At 44.7% G+C, this 22,062-nt stretch overlaps 1 protein-coding gene across 1 annotated transcript in view; it reads left to right on the top strand.

The window, feature by feature from the left end:
* The window catches only part of usp24 (ubiquitin specific peptidase 24), a 54,563-nt gene that overhangs the window by 8,000 nt on the left and 24,501 nt on the right, over positions 1–22,062 (top strand). Inside the window, exons 2-25 of the mRNA XM_048252043.1 lie at positions 33–201; positions 621–688; positions 984–1,127; positions 2,518–2,640; positions 4,188–4,223; positions 4,728–4,793; positions 8,153–8,218; positions 8,716–8,790; positions 9,006–9,164; positions 9,812–9,926; positions 11,522–11,679; positions 13,727–13,822; positions 14,515–14,622; positions 14,941–15,090; positions 15,456–15,587; positions 15,775–15,886; positions 16,166–16,242; positions 16,385–16,525; positions 16,648–16,701; positions 16,789–16,904; positions 17,346–17,412; positions 18,814–18,924; positions 19,896–19,994; positions 21,699–21,872. Coding sequence (XP_048108000.1) covers positions 33–201; positions 621–688; positions 984–1,127; positions 2,518–2,640; positions 4,188–4,223; positions 4,728–4,793; positions 8,153–8,218; positions 8,716–8,790; positions 9,006–9,164; positions 9,812–9,926; positions 11,522–11,679; positions 13,727–13,822; positions 14,515–14,622; positions 14,941–15,090; positions 15,456–15,587; positions 15,775–15,886; positions 16,166–16,242; positions 16,385–16,525; positions 16,648–16,701; positions 16,789–16,904; positions 17,346–17,412; positions 18,814–18,924; positions 19,896–19,994; positions 21,699–21,872 — 2,616 coding nt within the window. The remainder of the gene's footprint in view (positions 1–32; positions 202–620; positions 689–983; positions 1,128–2,517; positions 2,641–4,187; positions 4,224–4,727; positions 4,794–8,152; positions 8,219–8,715; positions 8,791–9,005; positions 9,165–9,811; positions 9,927–11,521; positions 11,680–13,726; positions 13,823–14,514; positions 14,623–14,940; positions 15,091–15,455; positions 15,588–15,774; positions 15,887–16,165; positions 16,243–16,384; positions 16,526–16,647; positions 16,702–16,788; positions 16,905–17,345; positions 17,413–18,813; positions 18,925–19,895; positions 19,995–21,698; positions 21,873–22,062) is intronic.

Consider the following 22,062-nt stretch of genomic DNA (forward strand, 5'->3'; position numbering starts at 1 on the left):
TCTGTCTGTCTGTCTGTCTGTCTGTCTTGCAGAGGACTAGCGATGAGAATGGAAACTGCTCTGGAGGGAACATGGAGTTCCCCACCACCAACCTGTACGAGCTGGAGAGTCGAGTGTTCACTGACCACTGGTCCATCCCTTACAAGCGGGAGGAGTCGCTGGGCAAGTGCCTCATCGCCTCCACGTGCCTGGCCAGACTCGGTAAGCCCGCATGCGTGTGAGTGTGTGTGTGTGTGTGTGTGTGTGTGTGTGTGTGTGTGTGTGTGTGGAAGTAGGAAGTGTGTCTTTGTCATCAGCAGGAGGGAACATCCAAGTGTGTGTGTGTATTTCACAATAAGCCAGACGTCATAGGCGCTTAGTTGAAGTTGCGTGGGCGCTGTCACATGCTCTGGAATTGCTCCATACAGTGTGTACCCATGGCATTTTTCAAGCATATGACACACGTACTGTATGCACTCATAGCATTCTCTTCTTTCCACTGGTTTTGTTAATTGTTTGCCTGCTTTGGATGTTTGTGTAAACAATATATGCTCTGAAGTCTGTTTGTGTGATGTCAGCTCTGATTGGATCTCTCTCTCTCTCTTTCTCTCTCCCCCCCTCCTCTGTGTGTGTGAGTGCAGGCCTCGCTGATGCAGATGAGAACTGCAAGAGGTTCATAGAGCGCTGCATGCCTGAGGCCTTTAAAAAGGTGAGGACCGCAGGGAGCCAGAGCACCCGTCAATAATGGCACAAGCAAACAGAACATGGGCTTAACACCGGTTATTACCAGTGTGCATCAGTTAATCCACCCCCCATTCAATCTCCCTTTCTCTCCCTCGTTTTCTTGCTGTTGCTGTCCCTCTCTCTCTTCTGCTCGCTCTTTTATTTGTCCACTTGTTTCTTTCACTATCCATTCTTTCTCCTTTTCTCTCCCTTTCTCTCACTCTCTTTCTCTCACTCTCTTTCTCTCTCCTCATCTCCATCTCTCTGTGTCCTCACTGTAGTTGCTGACCTCGAGTGCTGTGCATAAGTGGGGGACGGAGATCCACGAGGGCATCTACAACATGCTAATGCTGCTGGTGGAGCTGGTGGCCGAGCGGGTCAAGCAGGACCCCATCCCCGTGGGCCTAATGGGCGTGCTCACCATGGTAACGGCAGCCTCCACTTTGCCACGACAAGCAACCCTCCCTCCTCTCTTCAGCACACACACACACCCCTGTTCCTAACAGAATACAAATGCCTAGTGTGCATTGCTTGTAGATGATTACTGGGAGTACCTGTGTGTGATTGACTGATTTATTATTTTCTTTTTTGGGATATTCACAATGCTTTACCATCCATTTATTATGCATAGATATAGATAGTCATAACAGTCCACACAGGTTGTTTTTGTAAATCTTGAGTTGCAACGTTGAGTTCATATTACAATGAATCTTAGTCCAAAACCCTTCAGGTCCTGCTCTAATCTAATGCTGACATGGAAGTGGCATATGAGAGTGATGTGTAGTGTATACGGGCATGTGTGTGAGAGTTACTAGTGTATATGTGTATGAGAGTTACTAGTGTGTGAGAGTTAAGCCTATTTATGCTTCTTCGTCGAATCGACGGTGCCCCATGACCCCTCTGCGTCGCCCACATCCCTCTCTCAACCCTCCCTCCCGTAGCTCCACATGCACCTCCAACTTTTTTTCAAAAATCAAGGCGACGCAGACCGGAAGGACTGTGATTGGTCAACTCGTCCTGTGTGTTGATAGTTGGTGTTTCAAGCAACCTACTGTGGAGATTAGCAACATGCTAGTTCACTGACATAAGCTTTGCCAATAAACTCAGACATATTTTGGTTGCAATGATGGGCTTATCCGTTTGTAAAGTGTTTATATGTCACGTTTTGAAATTAGCACTTCGCCAGCAAGCAGTACTTTGTGGGCAGTTGTGTTAAAGTTCGCCTGCTAACATAACTTAAACTGGATGGCAGACACCTCACAAATAACTTTAGACTTATTTGCTGTTTTACTGTGTATTTCTCGATACTTCTAAGCAAGAAAAGGCCAAACAAATAAGATTAATATTTGCCACGACAGGGTTTGCCATTCTGAGTAGCAGAGCCCGTTTACATTCTCTGTGAGTAGGCTACCGTTTCTGTCATAGGCTACAGTCTTGTTTCGGTGTTGGGCGACGCAAACACAGGCGACACCGAGCGTTATGGCGGTGAAATGCACCGCAATGCAAAGCAACCCAACGCAGAACCATGAAATGGTCATGACGCCGTAGGAGTGCCGGCGTAACTACGCCGTGGAGTTGACGCAGAAGCATGTTGAGCCTTTTACTAGTGTATGTGTAAATGAGAGTTACTAGTGTATGTGTGTATGAAAGTTACTAGTGTATGTTGTATGAGAGTTGCTAGTGTATCTGCGTTTGTGTATGTGAGTTTGTAGCATATCTGAGTACGAGGGATTAGTGTGCTGCATGCAAGTGCTTTAGCACAAGAGCTGAGTGTCCGGCCTCACTGACCCCGGTCTCCGTTGGGTTCTGTTCCAGGCCTTTAACCCTGATAACGAGTACCACTTCAAGAACCGCATGAAGGCCTGCCAGCGCAACTGGGCCGAGGTGTTTGGGGAGGACAACATGTTTGCTGTCTCGCCCACCTCCAGCTACCAGAAGGTAACACCACACTTCTCCTTTCTGTCTTCCCCTCTGCTCTCTTCCCAGCATATATGCTGCTCTACTCCATCTAATTCTCTCTCTCTCTCTCTCTCTCTCTTCCTCTCTCTCTCTCTCTCTCTCTCTCTCTCTGTCTGTTTCTCTCTCTCTCTTTCTCTCATGCTGTCCCTGTGGATTGCTACGCTCCTCTCCCCGTCTTTTGTAATCTTGCCTTTTTTTCTGCAACTGTCACATTGTTTCACCCTGAGACACACAGTACTGCTTATATGAGTGTACACACACACACACACACACACACACACTTATTTAACACATATACACACATTCTGTCTCGCTTTATCAGACGCACACATGCATGCACACACACACACACCCAAATTGCCACTGGCGCAAGTTTCCTAGAAGGACCATAATAGTCACAGGAAGAGCAGGCCTAATCTTTCAAATAATACACTGACCACATCCATAACTAAAACTATTGAGGAATCACATGCCTATTTTAGATAATTAGCCACAGCATGGCATTTCATGGTCATTACTGTGTTACTGTGTGTGTGTGTGTGTGTGTGCACGCTCAAGGAATGACGGAATCTCTTGTCTTTGTAGTTAAAGGGATACCAGGCAAGCCTGATGCTTTTTCTCTAAGAAGCTCCCCCTATTCTCTGTACGTGTTGATTCGTGTGCGAGCCCTCGCTCGGTCTGAAGCTCTTTTCCTTTTCTTTGCATCTTCTATCAAGGGTTTTCACATGCTTTTTCGCCAGCTCTGCCATTATACACATGTTTGCAACAATCGCTAGCGTTTCGTTAGCCTGCTTCTGTGCTGGAGATGCAGGATGTAAACTGCTTCTCGCGATGTCTGAGACTTTGTGAGACTGAAAGTCGGCGGGTACGATACACCGAACTTGCAAGTGGGATATTCTTCCTACAGGCAGTAGGGGCGGGCGAGAGAGTCTTCATTCGCCCTGTAATGATTCATTTAACCATATACTGACTTACAAAGATGATTAATTAACATGAAAACGTGCTGGGCTGGTGGGTGCATATTCCCAACCTTCTGACGGCACATCAACGGTTAGCCCGAGAATTCTCGTCTCAATTCAAAATTCCACTCGAGCTTCAAGCGGATTTGTACACGCAGCCTTACAAGACTGTTTACAGTTCTTCAAGTCACTGTAAAATTTTATTTTTGGTCCATAGCTAATTTAGATATACTTATGGTGTGGGTGCTTGCGTTTCTTTAGGAATCCGCCATCTTGGTTTGTATAGAAATTAATATTAAGTGACACATGCACGTTGGACATACGGGACGGTTGGTAATATGTGACTTTGTAAAGAGATTTGTTTGTATCAGGAAGTCAAGAATCAAGAATTGTGCAGTGTTTGATTGGGTGAAGAGAGTTGAAATGTGCTCACTCAGCAGTAAGTGTGCAGCTCCACTGAACTGGGACCAGAGAGATAAAGGTCTGCCCAATGGAAACGGGAGCTAACGGAGTGCAGGATTACAGAGAATTTGCTGAAAAAAGACAATCATTTTTGTCTCTTTACAGGAGCCTCATGGCTGGCTGGTGGACCTTGTGAATCGGGTATGTATTTTCAGATCGTCCGTATTCTCTCTCTCTCTCTCTCTCTCTCGATCTTAATCTTGTGAGACTCTTGTGCTGAAAAGGGCTGCAACAATGAATCAATTATTCGATTAGTTGTTAACTATTAAATTAATTGCCAACTATTTTAGTAATAAGTTGTTGTAAATTAGTAATAGTTTGTGTCATCAAGGTCATATTCAATATTCAGTGGTCTTTTAATTTTGAATATGACCGTCAGCCCGTTCGAATGTCACTTAGCAACCGTAGGATGATCAAAAATCATGTGCAGTGGCCTCATCATTTTTTCAAGAGCTGTATATGTGGAGAAAAACAAGGCATTTGAAAGCATAACCTTAGGATTTTGGAAACACTGATCATTGTGTTTTTCACTATATTCTGACATTTTATCGATAAAACAACTAAAAGATTAATCAAGAAAATAATCCAACCGGAATCCCAATGCTGAAGTGATTTCTCACTCTGTGTGTGTGTCTGTGTGTGCAGTTTGGCGAGATGGGGGGATTCACTGCTATCCAGGGCAAGCTGAACATGGACGAGATTGAGATCGGGGTAAGTGCCCTCACCGTCCACTTAGGTCAGGATATGGTCAGTTTTGGCTACTGTGTCGTTTTGTTGTCCTTATTATTTTTTTTGCTGTCTGTTTGTTTGTTTGTTTTTAATTCATTTTCTTTTTGGCTTTGGTGTTTTTGCTTTGTAATGTGTGTGTGTGTGTGTGTGTGAGACTGTGAGGGAGGGAGGGAGAGAGTTGCCGGAGGTAGGGCGTGAATGGCTTGTGCCTGGAGCTGGGATTCTACCTCTGTAGGACGCGTGGCAGAGAATGAGCGACAGGAGGAGGAGAGGGGGGGGGTGATGTGTGCCGGAAACAGAGGACGAGAAGAATAGAGGGATTAGTCAAGCGAGGAGTGAAAGTGGAGAAAGGGAGAGAGAGTGAAAGAGAACGTGAGTGAGAAAGAAGAGAATGCAGAGTTCAGAGAGGGCAGAAATTCAATTATGGCTGGCGCCCTCCGGATGTGTGTTGATGGACTCTGGCTAGATTGTCTTGTTTACTCCTCAGCCCTGTAGCTGCTATGCAGCGAGTGGCATGGCATACACACTCCCTCAAACATGGATGCAGTCATCCATACACACACACACACACACACACACAGAGAGAGAGGCATGGAGAACGATAGTGAGACTCAGCTGTGCCACATTCCACAAGGCAGATAAACAAGTGCAGTTCAGCTGATAATTATCGTGCAGTCTGGGAGTGAGAGCTGAGCTGAGCGAGGAATCCTCCCCACCACCCCACCCCACCCCATTGCCTCCAGAAACCCACTTCTGAGCCTCACGACTGTGTGTAGGAGAGAGAACCCCAATGTGCCGCACTACCTACTGAGATATTTATTCAGTTATTCAGTCGCAGCCTCTGGCTGGCCTAATAGGCATCCTCTCCTCTCCTCTCCTCTCCTCTCCTCGTCCGCTTGCTCCCCTAAAAGGCTGCTCCTTGTCTGCGTACTCTAAAGTGTCCTTGTTTTTGGTTCCTCCTCGTGGGCCTTTGATGGCGGGCATTAACACGCCGCGGGTGTGCCAGGCCGGATGTGTGGCCTGGAGGAGTCGGGCGGGGAGGGGGGAGTGTTGGGACGCTTTGATTTATCAGTGTGTGTGTGTGTGTGTGTGTGTCAGTCAGTCCAGTCAGTCAGTGAGTGTGAGAGAAAGAGAGAGGGACCTTGGGAGAAAGAGAGAGATGAGCTGGGATTTGCATGCCAATCAGACAAGCGACACTAAGACAAGCCAGTGGATGTTGACATGCATCTTTGTGTACATGTAAATGATGTATGCACATATATATTGTGTATATTAATTATATTGTATATAGACATTAAAATAAGATGTATAGATCTCTGGTCGAACACTGTCAGAGAACAATAGTTGCGTCTTCTGCTTCTCTATCAGTAATTTCATACCCAGACACAACTCCCCCACACACACTCCGCTCCACTCTCCTCATCCTCCTGCCAGCCAGCCTGAGAGAGAGAGAGAGAGAGAGAGAGAGCTCCCACAGGAGAGGGTGTGAAAGAAGGAAAAAAGGAAAGGGAAGAAACCTGGAGACTCAGTGTCTCATTCCAGCTCCAAAGTGGGGGAGGGGGATGGAGATGGGGGAGAAAGTGTGTGAGGAGGGGGAGAAGGAGGAGGAGGCGAGGAGTGATTCATTCACTCTCTCCAGGCGGAAGCAGTCATTTGATGGTGAACAGAGGGGTGATTCATCAGAGGCCTAGAGATGCCCCCTCTCACCGCCGGCACGCTGGACAAAAGGCTGCCGAGCTCCTTCAGCTCTCCGTGTCTGTCAGAGAGAGAAAGAGAGAGGCTTTAACATGCTCTGCTGCCCCCTTTGCCCTTCCTGCTCCGCCTGCTCGATGGCTCCATCACTTGGGTGACTTTGGTGCTCCTACACATCCCTTCAACACCTGCCACTCTCTTTTCACCGGTGACATTATTTGGTGAGGGAAAAAACTGGAAAAAGATTGAGGAGTGTAACATATGGATCATTGGAGCTATTAAGCCATTGAAGTGATTCATGTCTATGGTGAATATGTCATGAGCTGGGGTTCCTGTGTTTGCTCTCCAGTGGTATTTAGTTGTCTGTTGTTTGTGGTGTGCTTGATGTGTGTCAGAGATGGGCACTCGAGTCTGAGACTCGGACTCGAGTCAGACTTTAGTCGCAAAAACAGTGACTTCAGACTTGCGACTCCACCTCAAAAATCTCCAGACTTGACTCGGACTCAAGCTTTGAGACTCGTAAGCAATCTCTATTTCATGCAATTATTTCTTTTTTATTTTTATCTGACATTTATTAATGTATTTCTATTTTATTTTGTTGCTGCATATACTTTGGGAAACATATGACGAGCTACATGTCCCCTTTGCCATAATGTGCAATGTAACGCATGTGCTATGTGTGCGCACTCACAGATTAAAAAAACAATGCCTTGACCATGGCGACAAGTCCTCCCAGAGTGGTGCCCTTTATCATTACTTTCGGTTACAATAACTTTGTGTAGAGTGGAAATAAGCGAACAGCTACATGCAAGGTGTGTGGCAGCAGGATAAATTATGCCATGTTCAACAACGTCTAATTTCATCAGGCATCTCAAAACGCACCCAGATAGGTTCCCAGCACTTACTAATGAAAGAGACATTAAACCTAGCATATATCGTCACAGGTAACAAGTTAACCATTGCAAAGTGTTGTGCTATTGCTGGGAACAGGCAGATTGCATCTTTATAGTTGGCCATATAATGTGACAGACTTAGGTTAATAAAAGGTTTCACCAGGTCCGAGGGCTAGAGGGATGTGTTAAGTAGCATAAGATTAGACTATATAATGTCCTAAATTGGAGACCCCATGTAAGTTCTGGATGTAAACCAAATTAAGCTAGCTCCAGTATGAGTGTTTTTTTTCCTGTAACAAGTTCACATCCACTCTTGGCTGCCCATATTTTATTTCAGAAAAAAAACATAAACGAAACTTTGCAGTATAGAACTATTTCCCCCAGTTCACTACACATATCAATTGTGGCAAGCACTATTGAAAAAAAAAATATTGAAACAGAGTTCCTAATTTGTGTTTCTTCTTATTGCAGTAGATAACATAAGGTTATCCTACAACTGGTTTTGATACTGTACTGTATGGGTGGTAGCTATAGGACATGCTTTGAATTCATAATATTTAACAATGCAGTGTAATGGACAGATCAGATGACCTGAGACTTGACATGGACATCTGACAAAAGACTTGATTTGAACTTGCCCCTCAAAGACTTGAGGCTCGACTTGGACTTCCAAAAAATGACTTGTGAACATCTCGGCTGTGTGTTACACGTGCCTTACATTAACACAAGCACGCTGTGCTGGTTGTGTGTCCCCAGAGTGTGTCGGCCCTGGTCCAGCCGCTGAGTGTGTGTGCTGAGTATCTCAACTCCAGTCTCGTCCAGGTGAGCTCATCATCTCTATATGCATCGCCACAATAATAAAATAATACAATTATTATAAATAAATAAAATGAGAAGAAGAAAAAGAATATTGATGCTGACATTGTAATAGTTTATCCTCAAGTGTATGATAATAAGTGGGCAATCTCCCAAAGAAATCAATGTTTTGAGCATGTTGATGCAGACTGTGAGGTGACAAAACTGAGAGACTTAGATGCTTAAAGAAAAAATGGGGAAATCCACATTATTCTATGATCTCAGGAAGCAAAATGTAAATACAGAATCAGCAAGTCTGTCAATTATGTTTTAATCTTGAGCACCCTTTTTGGGTGCCTGTTTCATTAAAACTAAATCCTCCGGGAGTAGCAGAAATGTTATTCCAAATCAGGCTATCGGTGTGTTGTGACTGATCTGATCTGAGATGATGTTTCCTTGAAGCGATCAATTGCTGCATTTTTCAGCTCACCCTAACTGTTCTGTTCTGTTTATGTTGTCATCAGCCAATGCTGGACCCTGTTATTCACAAGATGATCACCTACGTGCAGAATCTGGAGGAGAAAGACCTCAAAGATAAGGTAGGAACACACAACATGTCACACTCTGCTTGGTAATCATAAGCATGTTCATTGTAATATCCAGCACACTTTTAGGGCCACTCAGATTGTACTGTACTTTGCTGCCCTTATATCTTTCCATTCCTTTCTATTTATCTCTCTCTTTCTTTCACTTTCTTTCTCTCTCTCTCTCTCTCTCTCTCTCTCTCTCTCTTTCTTTCATTGTCGTTCATTAGCGTCTGGTGAGCATCCCAGAGCTCCTGTCTGCGATCAAGCTGCTGTGCATGCGTTTCCAGCGGGAACTTGTCACTGTGGTGGACGACCTCAGGCTGGACATCCTGCTGAGGATGCTCAAGACTCCACACTTCAGTGCCAAGATGAACTCCCTCAAAGAGGTCCGAGTCCTGGAGTTTAAAACACACACACACACACACACACACACACACACACACACACACACGGCCCTAATTTAAATGACCGGTCAAATCTGGTAACAAGCATCTTATGCAAAAACTAAAGCCATCGTGTAGCAGGTATTGAGCTGACCCTTCAATGCTTGCACTTAAGATCTTGCATTGGCATTAGCAACTGAATTAAATTAGCTGAAGCTTGTTATTAAATTAACTTTAAGTAGACTTCACTCGCACATCACTCGTCATTTAAATTAGCGCCCACAAACTTCCGCTCCATCAGCTTTCTACACACCTGCCCCAGTCTTATGCATTATGTGTGCAGTGCTGCACCTACAGTATACACAGTTCCTAAGGCATTACATTGACATACATTTCAGTACATAAACAAGGACGTTCTGTATTAGCATCTTCACCCAAGTTCCTGTGTTTCCTCATGCAGTCCATGTAGATATTTATAGCCAGTGTTTGTGACATATACTGTGTATATATATATAGTGTATAGATATATATATAGTGTTTAACCCGTCAGGGCTGTTTCCTAGCTTTGTGTCACCACATGGACTTGCTGGCATTGGTAAAGCCTCTCAGACTGTGACCACCCACCTTACTCTGAATTGCGTGTCTCCTAGGTGACCAAGCTGATCGAGGAAAGCACCGTGTCCAAGACGGTGAAGAACGCCATCGACACGGACCGGCTGTTGGATTGGTTGGTAGAGAACTCTGTTCTCTCAATAGCCCTGGAAGGTAAGGAGAGTTGAAATAACTTGCCACCATCTCAGTTTCGCCGTTACATATTGTAAGGTAATGTGCTAACTTCAAGGTAGTGTTCTAAACTGTTAAAGTTTTGAAACCCTACTTCCTGTTTGCTGTGTAAAGTCTGACGAGGCACTTGAATTCCACCATGTGCTAAGCGTTCACAAGGACGTGCCAAGCTCTTAATTGCATCACATTTGCACAGGCTGGAGGCCACTGTTCGTATATAGGTCCCTGTTTCAGCCGGCTTGTGTGGCTTTTACCCTGCAGCCATTGCCACACACACACATCCTGGGCCCTGATATCCTATAATTAGCTTCTGCCGTGTGTGTGTGTGTGTGAGTGAAATAGACAGTGAGCAGGAGTTTGAAGTGTGTGTGTGTGTGTGTGTGGGTACTGAAGGAGCAGAGTGGGCAGAGCATTCCTACAGGGTGGCTACACCGGCCATGTCACTGAAGCATTCCGTTCGCTGAGCCTATGCGGGAACAATTATCTTCCACTATAATCAATCGAACTGGCTACGCCAGATGTGATAACGAAACAATTAGACCAGTCTTCTAAAACTATTTTTATGCTCCGCAAACAGAATGCTTCAGTTGCGCTCCTGGTGTAGCCTTGCGGTCAGATCTCTGCGCTGGACCCTGCTGCTGAGGGGGGCGTCAGGTGTGGGGGGCGTCAGGTGTGGGCTCCGTCTCCACTCCTGTCCTCTCCACTCTCCTCACACACCCAGTTGCGGGTCTGGGCCTTATGCCTCTCATACTTTTCTTTTGCTTTGCTTTTCTTTTCTTTCTTTTCTTTTTTTTTTTCCCGTTACAAGTTGTGACTTTCAACATGACTGTCTTGTTTTTGTGATGAACTATCTGCTCTGGCTACTTCACCATCACCACACCTCTCCACACCTCTCCACTCCTCTCCACTCCTCTCCACTCCTCCTCTCCTCTCCTCTCCTCTCCTCTCCACTCCTCTCCTCTCCTCTCCTCTCCTCTCCTCTCCTCTCCTCTCCTCTCCTCTCCCACTCCCCCTCTCCTCTCCTCTCCTCTCCACCCCTCTCCTCTCCTCTCCTCCCTCCTCTCCTCTCCTCTCCTCTCCTCTCATTTCATGGCACTTGTTCTCTTTTTTCCCCTTCCTGTGTTAAAGGTGAGTGGTTAAGTCACCCTGTTGAGTGTTAGTTGTGCCTGATTTCCCCTCCCCCACCTCTATCCACTGCCCTTGCCAGTGTTCCCTCCTCCTACTCATTCGCTGTTTTCGCTTTTGTTTTTGTTGTAATTGCTTGGTTTTGTCCAAACAATAATTTATTAATCATTTATTATTTATTAATCATTTATTATTTATTAATCATTTATTAATCATTTATTATTTATTAATCATTTATCATTTGTCATTAAAGTGTTTATTTTTTGTAGGTGACTTCTGTTTTTACCGCCCTCATCCTCTGATCACTTCTCTTGCTACAAACATGCACCCTCCATCTTTTACATTCGGATGTGACTCATATCTCTCTCTCTCTCTCTCTCTCTCTCTCTCTCTCTCTCTCTCTCTCTCTCTCTCTCTCTCTCTCTCTCTCTCTCTCTCTCTCGGAATGCCAGGGAATATTGACCAGGCGCAGTACTGTGATCGGATAAAGGGAATCATTGAGCTTCTGGGCAGTAAGCTCTCTCTGGACGAGTTGTCGAAGATCTGGAGAATACAGGTGGGTGAGTGGGTGGGCAGTATACCCGCACCCTTGGGCTCCTGTGAAAGCCCGGTCCACCATTCCTGAGCTGCCCATAAGACCTGAAATGGCTCTTCTATGACTCATGCACATTTCCTATCCAAAACCCTGGCAAGGAATAGGTGACTGATAACAGCTTCACCTTAACATTGCTCTTACTCATGCAACAGTTCCACACTTGAGGATGTTTTTAAAGGTGTCCCTTGTTTCTTATGCGTATTGGTTAGTAAAGGATTTTAACCACATTTGGCAAACGATATTAAACAGAGCCTGAAACTGATTTATTATTGTTTAATATTTTGTGTTAGCCCTGGCCCGTCATACATCCTTGAGCTTGAAGGAGACAAGGACGAACACGTATTTCTTGCAATTGAAAACAGTCCTTACAAGACCAATAACTAACTTTTAAGAAACACGGCAATGTTTCGGGAAATTAGCTTATTTGCTAGCTTTGTTAGATAAGAAGAGAGAGAATGGCTTCTTCTTTTCTATGTGTGTGGAGTATCCTAATCTGACACTGTTAGCTTATCTTAGCACAATTCACCAGAAGTGGGTTATACCAGTTAGCCTATAGCTAATAGGGAGCTTTAGGCTAACCCACTTCCAACGAATTATACTAAGCTCGGCTAACTGTGTCAGAAGTTGCCAGTTTCAGGTTGAGTTTCTTTAATAGCCATTTAAATGAGGAAGGAATAGAGATAGTTTTTTTTCCTCCATTCTCTCCCTCTTTCTTTATCTCTCTCCCTCTTTCTTTATCTCTCTCCCTCTTTCTTTATCTCTCTCCCTCTTTCTTTATCTCTCTCCCTCTTTCTTTATCTCTCTCCCTCTTTCTTTATCTCTCTCCCTCTTTCTTTATCTCTCTCCCTCTTTCTTTATCTCTCTCCCTCTTTCTTTATCTCTCTCCCTCTTTCTTTATCTCTCTCCCTCTTTCTTTATCTCTCTCCCTCTTTCTTTATCTCTCTCCCTCTTTCTTTATCTCTCTCCCTCTTTCTTTATCTCTCTCCCTCTTTCTTTATCTCTCTCCCTCTTTCTTTATCTCTCTCCCTCTTTCTTTATCTCTCTCCCTCTTTCTTTATCTCTCTCCCTCTTTCTTTATCTCTCTCCCTCTTTCTTTATCTCTCTCCCTCTTTCTTTATCTCTCTCCCTCTTTCTTTATCTCTCTCCCTCTTTCTTTATCTCTCTCCCTCTTTCTTTATCTCTCTCCCTCTTTCTTTATCTCTCTCCCTCTTTCTTTATCTCTCTCCCTCTTTCTTTATCTCTCTCCCTCTTTCTTTATCTCTCTCCCTCTTTCTTTATCTCTCTCCCTCTTTCTTTATCTCTCTCCCTCTTTCTTTATCTCTCTCCCTCTTTCTTTATCTCTCTCCCTCTTTCTTTATCTCTCTCCCTCTTTCTTTATCTCTCTCCCTCTTTCTTTATCTCTCTCCCCTCTCTGTCTCCCTTTCTCTCTCTCCCTCTTTCTTTATCTCTCTCCCTCTTTTTCTCCATCTCTCTCCCTCTTATCTCTCTCTTTCTCTCTCCTTCTCTCTCTTTCTCTCTCTTTCTCATTCCTTAATTATTGCCTTATCCATAAAATCGTCTTTACTTGTGCTTTGCTCCTGGTGACATTTTTAGTGCTGTTGTGGAGGAGAAAGCACCCAACATAAGGAGATGCACTCGCTCACCTTCTCCCTCGCGCCTCCTCCGTCGCTCCCTGCAAGCAGCCTCTTCCATTTAAAGCAACACTATCCTCTCCTCTGGGTGTGAAGTGGAGGTGTGCACGCTAGTGTTGCAAGCTGTCGCTACTTTACCACTCTCAGTGCTCTTTTTTTCTCTTTTTTTTTCTTTCTTTCTTTCTTTCTTTCTTTCTTCTTTCTTCTTTCTTTCTTTTTCTCTCTCTCGTGCCCTCTCTGTCTCTCACACGCACCCGCTTTAGTCTGTCTCTCTCTCTCTCTCTCTCTCTTTCTCTCTTTCTCTCTCTCTCTCTCTGCTCTTTCGCTTCCTCAACACAACTGGTTTGAGGTCCAGACTCGGTGCTTCAGCCCTCTCTTCACCTCCATCACCCAAGGAGGCAACTGAATGCAACTGTAGTTTATGTTTTTAGATACATATGCTGGACGAACCAAAGTCTTCAAACGAGACACAGGTCTCGTTTCTTACTGGCTCCTGGGGCAAGAAGAAACCCAGCTCACTGGCCAAAGTAAGAGTCGCTCCCGCAGGCCCCGCCTATCCCTCCTCCAATCAGAAATCACCTGATAGTGGGGTTTGATCACACCTGGGACTTGTGATTGGGAATTTTGCCGTTTTTGGTGATTCGGTTTCCTTCCACGTTGTTGGAAATGTAAAGAAGCACACTAAACTTATATTTAAATTAATTTATGGCTTTCAACTGGCTGGTGATATTTCATCTAGGCAGGTTCTCTGACATATGGCTGATAACATACTATAAAATCTCTAAAGAACATCATAAAATGTACTCAGAAAAGTCAGGTAGCAGCAACCTTGAAATTTGTGACTAACTTTTCCTAATGATAAATGCTGTACATTTCTCAATTAGTACCCTCTCCTGAAGAAGGATCTCTTCTAATAGCTAACTGGCAACCTTGCATTAGGGGGCTTTCTCGTGTGTGGTTGAGGTGACAGGTTTTCCCTTCCATACCGATGCCAGTTTACTGCCCCTCACCAGGGCCCTGAGCAGAGGGCTCCTGCTCAGTCAAAAGTAAACTATTAACATTGCCGAAGGTATAATAAGACATTGTTACAGCTCACCAAGGTCACAGTTCTGTGTGTGTGTGTTTGTGTGTGTGTGTGTGTTTGTGTTTGTGTGTGTGTGTGTTTGTGTGTGTGCGCGTGCGTGCGTCCGTGCGTCCGTGCGTGTGTGTGTGTGTTTAGTCCTCCCAGCAGAGCAACCCTCAGGCCGTGTGGGTGGTGCCTGCCCTGCGGCAGCTCCATGAGATCACCCGCTCCTTCATTAAACAGACCTACCAGAAGCAGGATAAGGTACAGCCATCCCTTTACACACACACACACACACACACCTTTCACACTCCTTGAGCAAGACACTGAACCCCAAACTGCTACCGACTTGCAAGTTAGTACCTTGCATGGCAGTCTGCGTTGTTGGTGAACTGTGTGATTGGTGAACTTATATAGCATTTTGAGTGCTCTGTTGTGTAGAAAAGTGCTTTGTACAGTCCGTTTACCTTTTACCACACACACACACACACACACACACACACACACACAGAGAAGTCTGCCCCTCACCACACATGTTTGGCTCTCTGGGACCAAAGCTGAACACATCTGTCCTCGCTTTAGAGCATCATCCAGGACCTGAAGAAGAACTTTGAGATCGTGAAGCTGATCACCAGCAGCCTGGTGTCGTGCCATCGCCTGGCTGTGTCCGTGTCCGGCACCAACGGCCTCTCGGGCTCCACGCTCGTAGATGGGAGATACTCCTACCAGGAGGTAACATCACACACACAAGCACAAACATATTTGCATATACCACGTTTTTCACACATTTTTGCCTAGCAAATTATGTACTTTTCTTTATGTACATTCGTTGTGCATTAATACAGTAATACTACTACACATATATATATATATATATATATATATAGCTACATATTAACACAGTAATAGATACTGTTGCCCAGTTTTTCAGCCTTTGTGCCCAAATACTGTGAAGTCCTCCGTTGACCTTCATCTACAGTGCTAATCTAACCCCCCTCTGTCCATTCTCTTCTCTTTCTCTTTCTCTTTCTCTTTCTCTTTCTCTCTCTCTCTCTCTCTCTCTCTCTCGTGCTCTCTCTCTGTCTCTTTCTCTGCAGTATCTTGAGGCCCATCTGAAGTTCCTGGCCTTCTTCCTGCAGGAGGCCAGCCTCTACCTGGTCTGGAATAGGGCCAAGGAGGTGTGGGAGTGCCTGGTGTCCGGCATGGACGTATGCGAGATGGACCGGGAGGTACTGATCACCACCAATACCGGGTCTAATTCCTCTTAAAGGATTCCATAAGAAGATCTTCACTCTGTCACTCTTTTGTGTTAGTTTTATTATTACAGTTAGCAGAAAGTATACATTTCTTAGACATTTAATAAGCATATATCTACTCTGTGTGTGTGTTTGTGTGTGTGTGGCGCGCTGAGTCCAGATGTGCTTTGAGTGGTTCACCAAGGGCCAGCACGATCTGGAAAGTGACGTCCAGCAGCAGCTTTTCAAAGAGAAGATCCTCAAACTCGAGCCTTATGAGATTACTATGAACGGTAAGACAGCAGAGATTCTGCACAATCAATCTGTTATGCTTAAGCTGCTTGCACACTGCCCCAACAAATGCCAACAAACACCAACAGTTGGGTCAGTGTGTCACAGCAGACAAGTAGCTGTTTGTCCCGCCTAAGATGACCATCATTACTCCCCATGTATTCACACTGCCTGGACTGAACCCTAGCCTGTGCAGCTGTTGCATCACATTGACGTGTGTCCTCATAGTAACATCTGTGTGTTTTCTTATGCAACTGTGTGTGTGTCTGTGTTCTCTGCAGGTTTTAACCTTTTTAAGACCTTCTTTGAGAATGTGAACCTCTGTGACCATCGACTGAAACGGCAGGGAACCCAGCTGGTAGGCCTTCTCTCTTAAACCTCCTTAAGACACTTCTCATTGCTTTATTTCTCTGTTGATGTTAAGTTGTATTTTAAGTCAGACATCCCTTTTTGAGTGTGGTGCGATTTGAATGTAACGGTGGCTGTTTCTGTCCTGGCAGTGCGTGGAGCGGCTGGACTTGGCCGGCATGGACTTCATTTGGCGCATCGCCATGGAGTCTCCCGACGAGGAGATCGCCAACGAGGCCATCCAGCTCATCATCACCTACAGCTACATCAACCTCAACCCCAAAATGAAGAAGGTGAGACGGGGAAGGGGCGCACTTGAGCCCTGCCTAGCATAGTGGGGCTCTCTGGAGGACTGAGATGAGGTTGACTTGTTATTAACGTGTGTGTGTGTGTGTGTGTGTTTCATCCTCTGCAGGACTCTGTGTCTTTGCATAAGAAGTTTATTGCAGATTGTTACAAAAGATTGGAGGTGAGTGGTTCTATATTCTTGTGTGTGTGTGTGTGTGTGTGTACACTTCTCCACTGCTCTCACACTCTTATGCTCGTTGCTTTCCAGGCCGCCAGCTCTGCCCTGGGGGGCCCCACCCTCACCCACGCTGTTACCAGGGCAACCAAGATGCTGACAGCCACCGCCATGCCAACTGTTGCCACATCTGTGCAATCCCCTTCCAGGTTTGAAATCAGATAGTCTGTGTGTGGCTGTGTGTGCGTGTGATACTTACACATTTACATTTTTTTCAAAGTTCTTCACAAATCATGCTGATTATCAGTAATGATCTCTGTTTTTTGTTATGGTTTGGCTGCAGCACAGTTGTCACCAGTCGTTTTATGCAAGTGACGTAGTGACCGGAGCATTGATTTGAGTTGAACTTGGCTCAGCTTTAGTGCAGCACTATGTTCACCAATGTCAGTTTAATATATCCAATTAAAGATGTCATGCATTTTGACCAATCAAAGCAGTAAAGATTAAGATGAAACTACTCATCACAAACCAACCATGTGGAATTATTATGATATGGATGCTGCGTTCCACTTTGCTAATGCCGCTTCATTGTTCAGACTGACGTGACCTAAACTTGTAGACTCCACTCATCTAATTGTGTGCTCCACCAGGTCAACCAAACTGGTGATTATCGAGAGGCTGTTGTTACTGGCAGAGAGATATGTCATTACTATAGAGGTAAGTTCCACTGTTTACAAGTGTGGATGGATGAAGTGGATGGATATGCTGTTGTGGCTTTGTAGCTAAAATGACATTTACACAGTGCTTGACATATGTTGAATATCTTGCATTGAGGAAGTGTTTTGTGAATGACTACTTGTAGGAGCTTATAAGTGATAAAGGCGGAATTTCAGTTTTTGGTTGAATGGGTTTTTTTGGGATGAACAGAAGCCTAAAATGTGAAGCTGACGTAAAAGCACTGCTGTGTTTTCATGTCTCTTCCTGCCCTCTGTCCAAACGAGCTGATTTTGCACTGCGTAGCCTGATACTGCTGACCTCAGCAGCTCATGGCAGCTTCCTTATGACCAAGCGCTCACTTAAAAGACAGTAGTATGACCAAGCGCTCACTTAAAGTACAGTAGTGTGACTAATGTAAACACAGAGATTAGGGTTAAGATTGCGTTATGGAAGAGGGCCACTACGCCTAAGAGACAAGCTCAGGGACGACGGCACTTGAGGTGGATTTAAGGAGATAGCTCTCAGACAGTGCATGATGTCATGTTAATTCCAGCAGTGTTGATTAATATTGCTGGATGGAGGGACCGCTGGGATGCTTTTTTTTAGTGGCAAACCTTCCAGCTATCCTGAGGGAAGGCCTGCACTGCAAGGCACCTCTCAGAGATTAGTTGTCGAGTCGATAAGCATGGCTCTGGTTTCATCGGGGCGCTGAGGATTATTTCATTAAAACACGGATACGTGTCACATGATCCGTGAAGAGGTTGGCTGTACTTATTCTGTGTTGATCATCATTCTTGGTGTGTGTGTGTGTGTGTGTGTGTGTGTGTGCGCGCGCTTATGTATCTGTGCTTGAGCAAATATGTGTGTGTGTGTGTGCTTGCTTATGTATCTGTGCTTGAGCAAATATGTGTGTGTGTGTGTGTGTGTGTGCTTATGTACCTGTGCTTCAGCAAATGCGCAGTTGCGCACTCATGTGCTTATGTATCTGCTTGTGCGTGCGTGTGCTTATGTATCTGTGCTTCAGCAAATGTATCTGTGCTTGTGCAAATGTATCTGCTTTCAGCACGTCGTGTGCTTATGTATCTGTGCTTCAGCAAGTGTGTGTGTGTGTGTGTGTGTGTGTGTGTGTGTGTGTGTGTGTGTGTGTGTGTGTGTGTGTGTGTGTGTGTGTGTGTGGTGTGTGCGTGCGTTTGTGTGTGTGCTTGTGCACACGCCACAAGAGCCCTTCTCAAGGAACCCAATTTCCTTGCTGATGAGTGGTATGTGGCTCTGAAGACCTGGCATGTGTACAGCTCGGTGCAGCTCCTGTGCAGTAACGGGCTGTGTCCACCTCCGGTCCTCCGCCTTCCCGCCCTGCCGGTCCCACCGGTAGTCATGTGTGCTTGTGTTGATCTCCTGCAGGACTTGTACTCGGTTCCTCGGACCATTCTACCTCATGGTGCCTCCTTCCACGGCCACCCCGTGTCCCTCCACGTTACCTACGAATCTACCAAAGACACTTTCACTCTGGAGGTAATGCACTGCCACACAGCCATACACTCAAGCCAAGTCAAGTCAAGTTGAGTTGATTTCTATTGACCGTTTCAAGAGAGTTCCATTATCAGCATCATAGTTGTTCCCAAAAGGCTTCCGTTTTAACATTCCATATGTTATCTTAATGAAGCGGAAGTAAATTGGGAACAAAAAAGAACGTTCAAGCATTGTTTTTGTTTATCTTGTTGAAAGGGTCTATAGCACATTTCAAACAGGGGTCATTCAATATGCAGGGGTCATTCAATCATTATACATGCTGCAGCATGTTTTAGATCTCTAAGCCTGTATGATAGCCTGTATTTCCTTTCCTGGTATTATTATTAGATCAGGTCTTGGAAGTTTCACAGGCAATGTGCCGCTGGAATTCAAGCATAGGCCAGGTTGTTTAAGATTTGGGGGAAAATTGTCATTGTATATACTGACGTTAATCATGTCTGATTCTGATGACACGCACCAAGGTGTTCCTTGCTTTAAGCTCTGTTAAATATTGATAGGATTAACTGTAGCAGTGAAGAGATACATCTGCAGTATTGCATATGCTTGTCCATCTGTATATACACACACACACACACACACACACACACACACACACACACACACACACACACACTAGTGTCTGGGCATCAGGCAGAGCATTTACATGGAGTAGGCATACAGAGCTGTACTCACTGGTCTGTGAATGAGAACAGTCCCCATGTGTAGAGCCATTTATGGATTACGGTCAGGAACATCTTTCCACTCCACCACCTCTAGCCTCACAGGCATAGCAACACACACACACACACACACACACATGCAGGCAGATTGTCAAAACACTTTAGATGATTGTATTTTATTTGAAACTGATTAACGACTGGGTCTCACACAGGAACATCTTTTGTTTGCCTTATATGAAGAGTATTTGAAGTGCGCTGTAACTATGCATGTGTGTGTTTGTTTGAATCTTTCAGGCTCACAGCAATGAGACCATCGGCAGCATCAGGTGGAAGATTGCAGAGCAGCTCAGCTGTCCGGTGGACAATGTCCAGATCTTTGCCAATGATAGCATGGTCAGTCACAGTCTAGTGTTAATTTTGTCACCTATTTTTAATTTAGTCTTAGTCCTAGTCTTGTGACGAAATGTCCTTTTTAGTCTTTGTCATATTTAGTCATTCAAATATCATTTTTGTTAGTCAAGTTTTAGTCAACTAAAAGTCTCATCATTTTAGTCTAGTTTTAGTCAAAAGAAAACTAAAGCTATCTTAGTCTTAGTCAGTTTTAGTCAAAACATTTTAGTCTTTTTTATAACAAATTATTTCTGATTACCATTTAAGTCAAATAGTGTTTCACACATCTCAATTTTCAACAATATTGTGTGTCCACAGGGCTAATAATTACTCATTCTGATTTTTTTTGTCAGTCAAGGTAAGTCGACAGGCTACAGTTATGGACCCTTTCAAGAGAGTTCCATGATCAGCATCATAGTTGGCCCCACAAGACTTCCTTTTAACATTCCATATGTTATCTTAATGCAGAGGAAGTAGATTGGGGCCCAAATAAAACGTTCAAGCATTGTTTTTGTTTACCTTGTTGAAAGGGTCTATAGTTCGGCTGGGATTTGGCCATAGACAGTAAAAGATTTGACTGGACCACTGTCATGATCTTCATAGACCAGTGTTTCAGTGTCCATAAGCTATCCCAAGTGGTCCACGGAGCAGGCGAAAATATAATATAGATGAGTTGTTTTGCAATATTGTTTTAGTTTTTTATTTCAAGCAAAACATTTTAGTCTCGCTTTTTCGTCAACAATAATGCATCTTAAGATAGTCTTAGTCAGTGTTTCAGGACATTAGTGCAGTCTCGTCATCGTCTCGTCTTAGTCATGGAAAAAAAGGTTGTTGACTAACATTTTTCCTCTCATCTCGTCTGACGAAATTAACACTAAGTCACACACACACACACACACACATCAACATGTGTAATCTCAACAAGCCACTCCGACATCCTTGCGGTAACTGATTTATGGAAAACAAGACCCCATTGCACAAGGCAGTCTTTTGGTTGGTTCACCATTTGGTTTCGTGCTGTAGATGTAAAAATTCTGGATAACATCACGTTTGTTGAAGTTTGTGTGTATGGCACTTTTTTCCAAAGCGACTGACCAGTGCCAAACAAAACACACTGGACAGGGAGCTGCCCCTCCCTTCAGTGCTTCCAGAGAAACTCCTCACAGAGCAGTGTTTTCATGTGGTTTGGGGGACAGGCTTTCTCCACCGTATTTGTTTACAGTTGACAGAGCCAGAGCTGTGGACGAAGACCGAGTGTTTTGACGGTGTACTCAGACAATGGTCAGCTGGCGGAACGTGAGGAAATATTAGATTAATCAGTCTGTGGTTAGGGGTTAGAGATCGCTTAGATTCACTCACAGCATCTTTAAGGCTGCTATGGAAGTGCCGTTTAATCATGTTACACATTTGTCCATTTCCACTGAATGGTTAAAAAATGTTTCAATGAGAAACACAGATAGTCTTAGGAAGAGCTATCACAAACACAAACTGTGCTCTTACATAAGCTTTGGTTAGTGTAATATTGCCATAAAGATAAAGAGATGTTTGTGTTAAAACTTGGTGTGTGTGTGTGCGCTTGTGTGTAACACAGCTGATGATGAACCGGGAAACAAACGGTGTCCTCACATAAGCTTAGGTTAGTGTAAGATTGCCATAAAGATAAAGAGATCTTGTGTTTATACTTTTGTGTGTGTTTGTGTGATACAGCTGACAATGAACCGGGACCAGAAGCTCCTGAACCAGCTGGGCTTCTCTGACGAGCAGAGTCTGACGGTGAAGAGCTCAGGGACGGGCACACCTTCAGGCAGCTCAGCGGACAGCTCGGCCTCGGTCAGCAGCAGCAGCAGTGGGGTGTTCAACTCGGCTTATGCCCTCGAGCAGGTACACACACACACATATTAATAGACCTATTAATCATATGTCATACTATTCCCTGGAGCAGGTGCCTTCACACACACAAACAAACGCACACAAATGCATACATGGAAATAGACGTAAACTCTATTTGCCCTTTGTCTATGCCCTGAAACAGATGCACGAACATGCGCGCGCACACACACACACACACACA

This window comes from Alosa alosa, chromosome 9, assembly GCF_017589495.1.
Source record: "Alosa alosa isolate M-15738 ecotype Scorff River chromosome 9, AALO_Geno_1.1, whole genome shotgun sequence".
Taxonomy (NCBI): Eukaryota; Metazoa; Chordata; class Actinopteri; order Clupeiformes; family Clupeidae; genus Alosa; species Alosa alosa.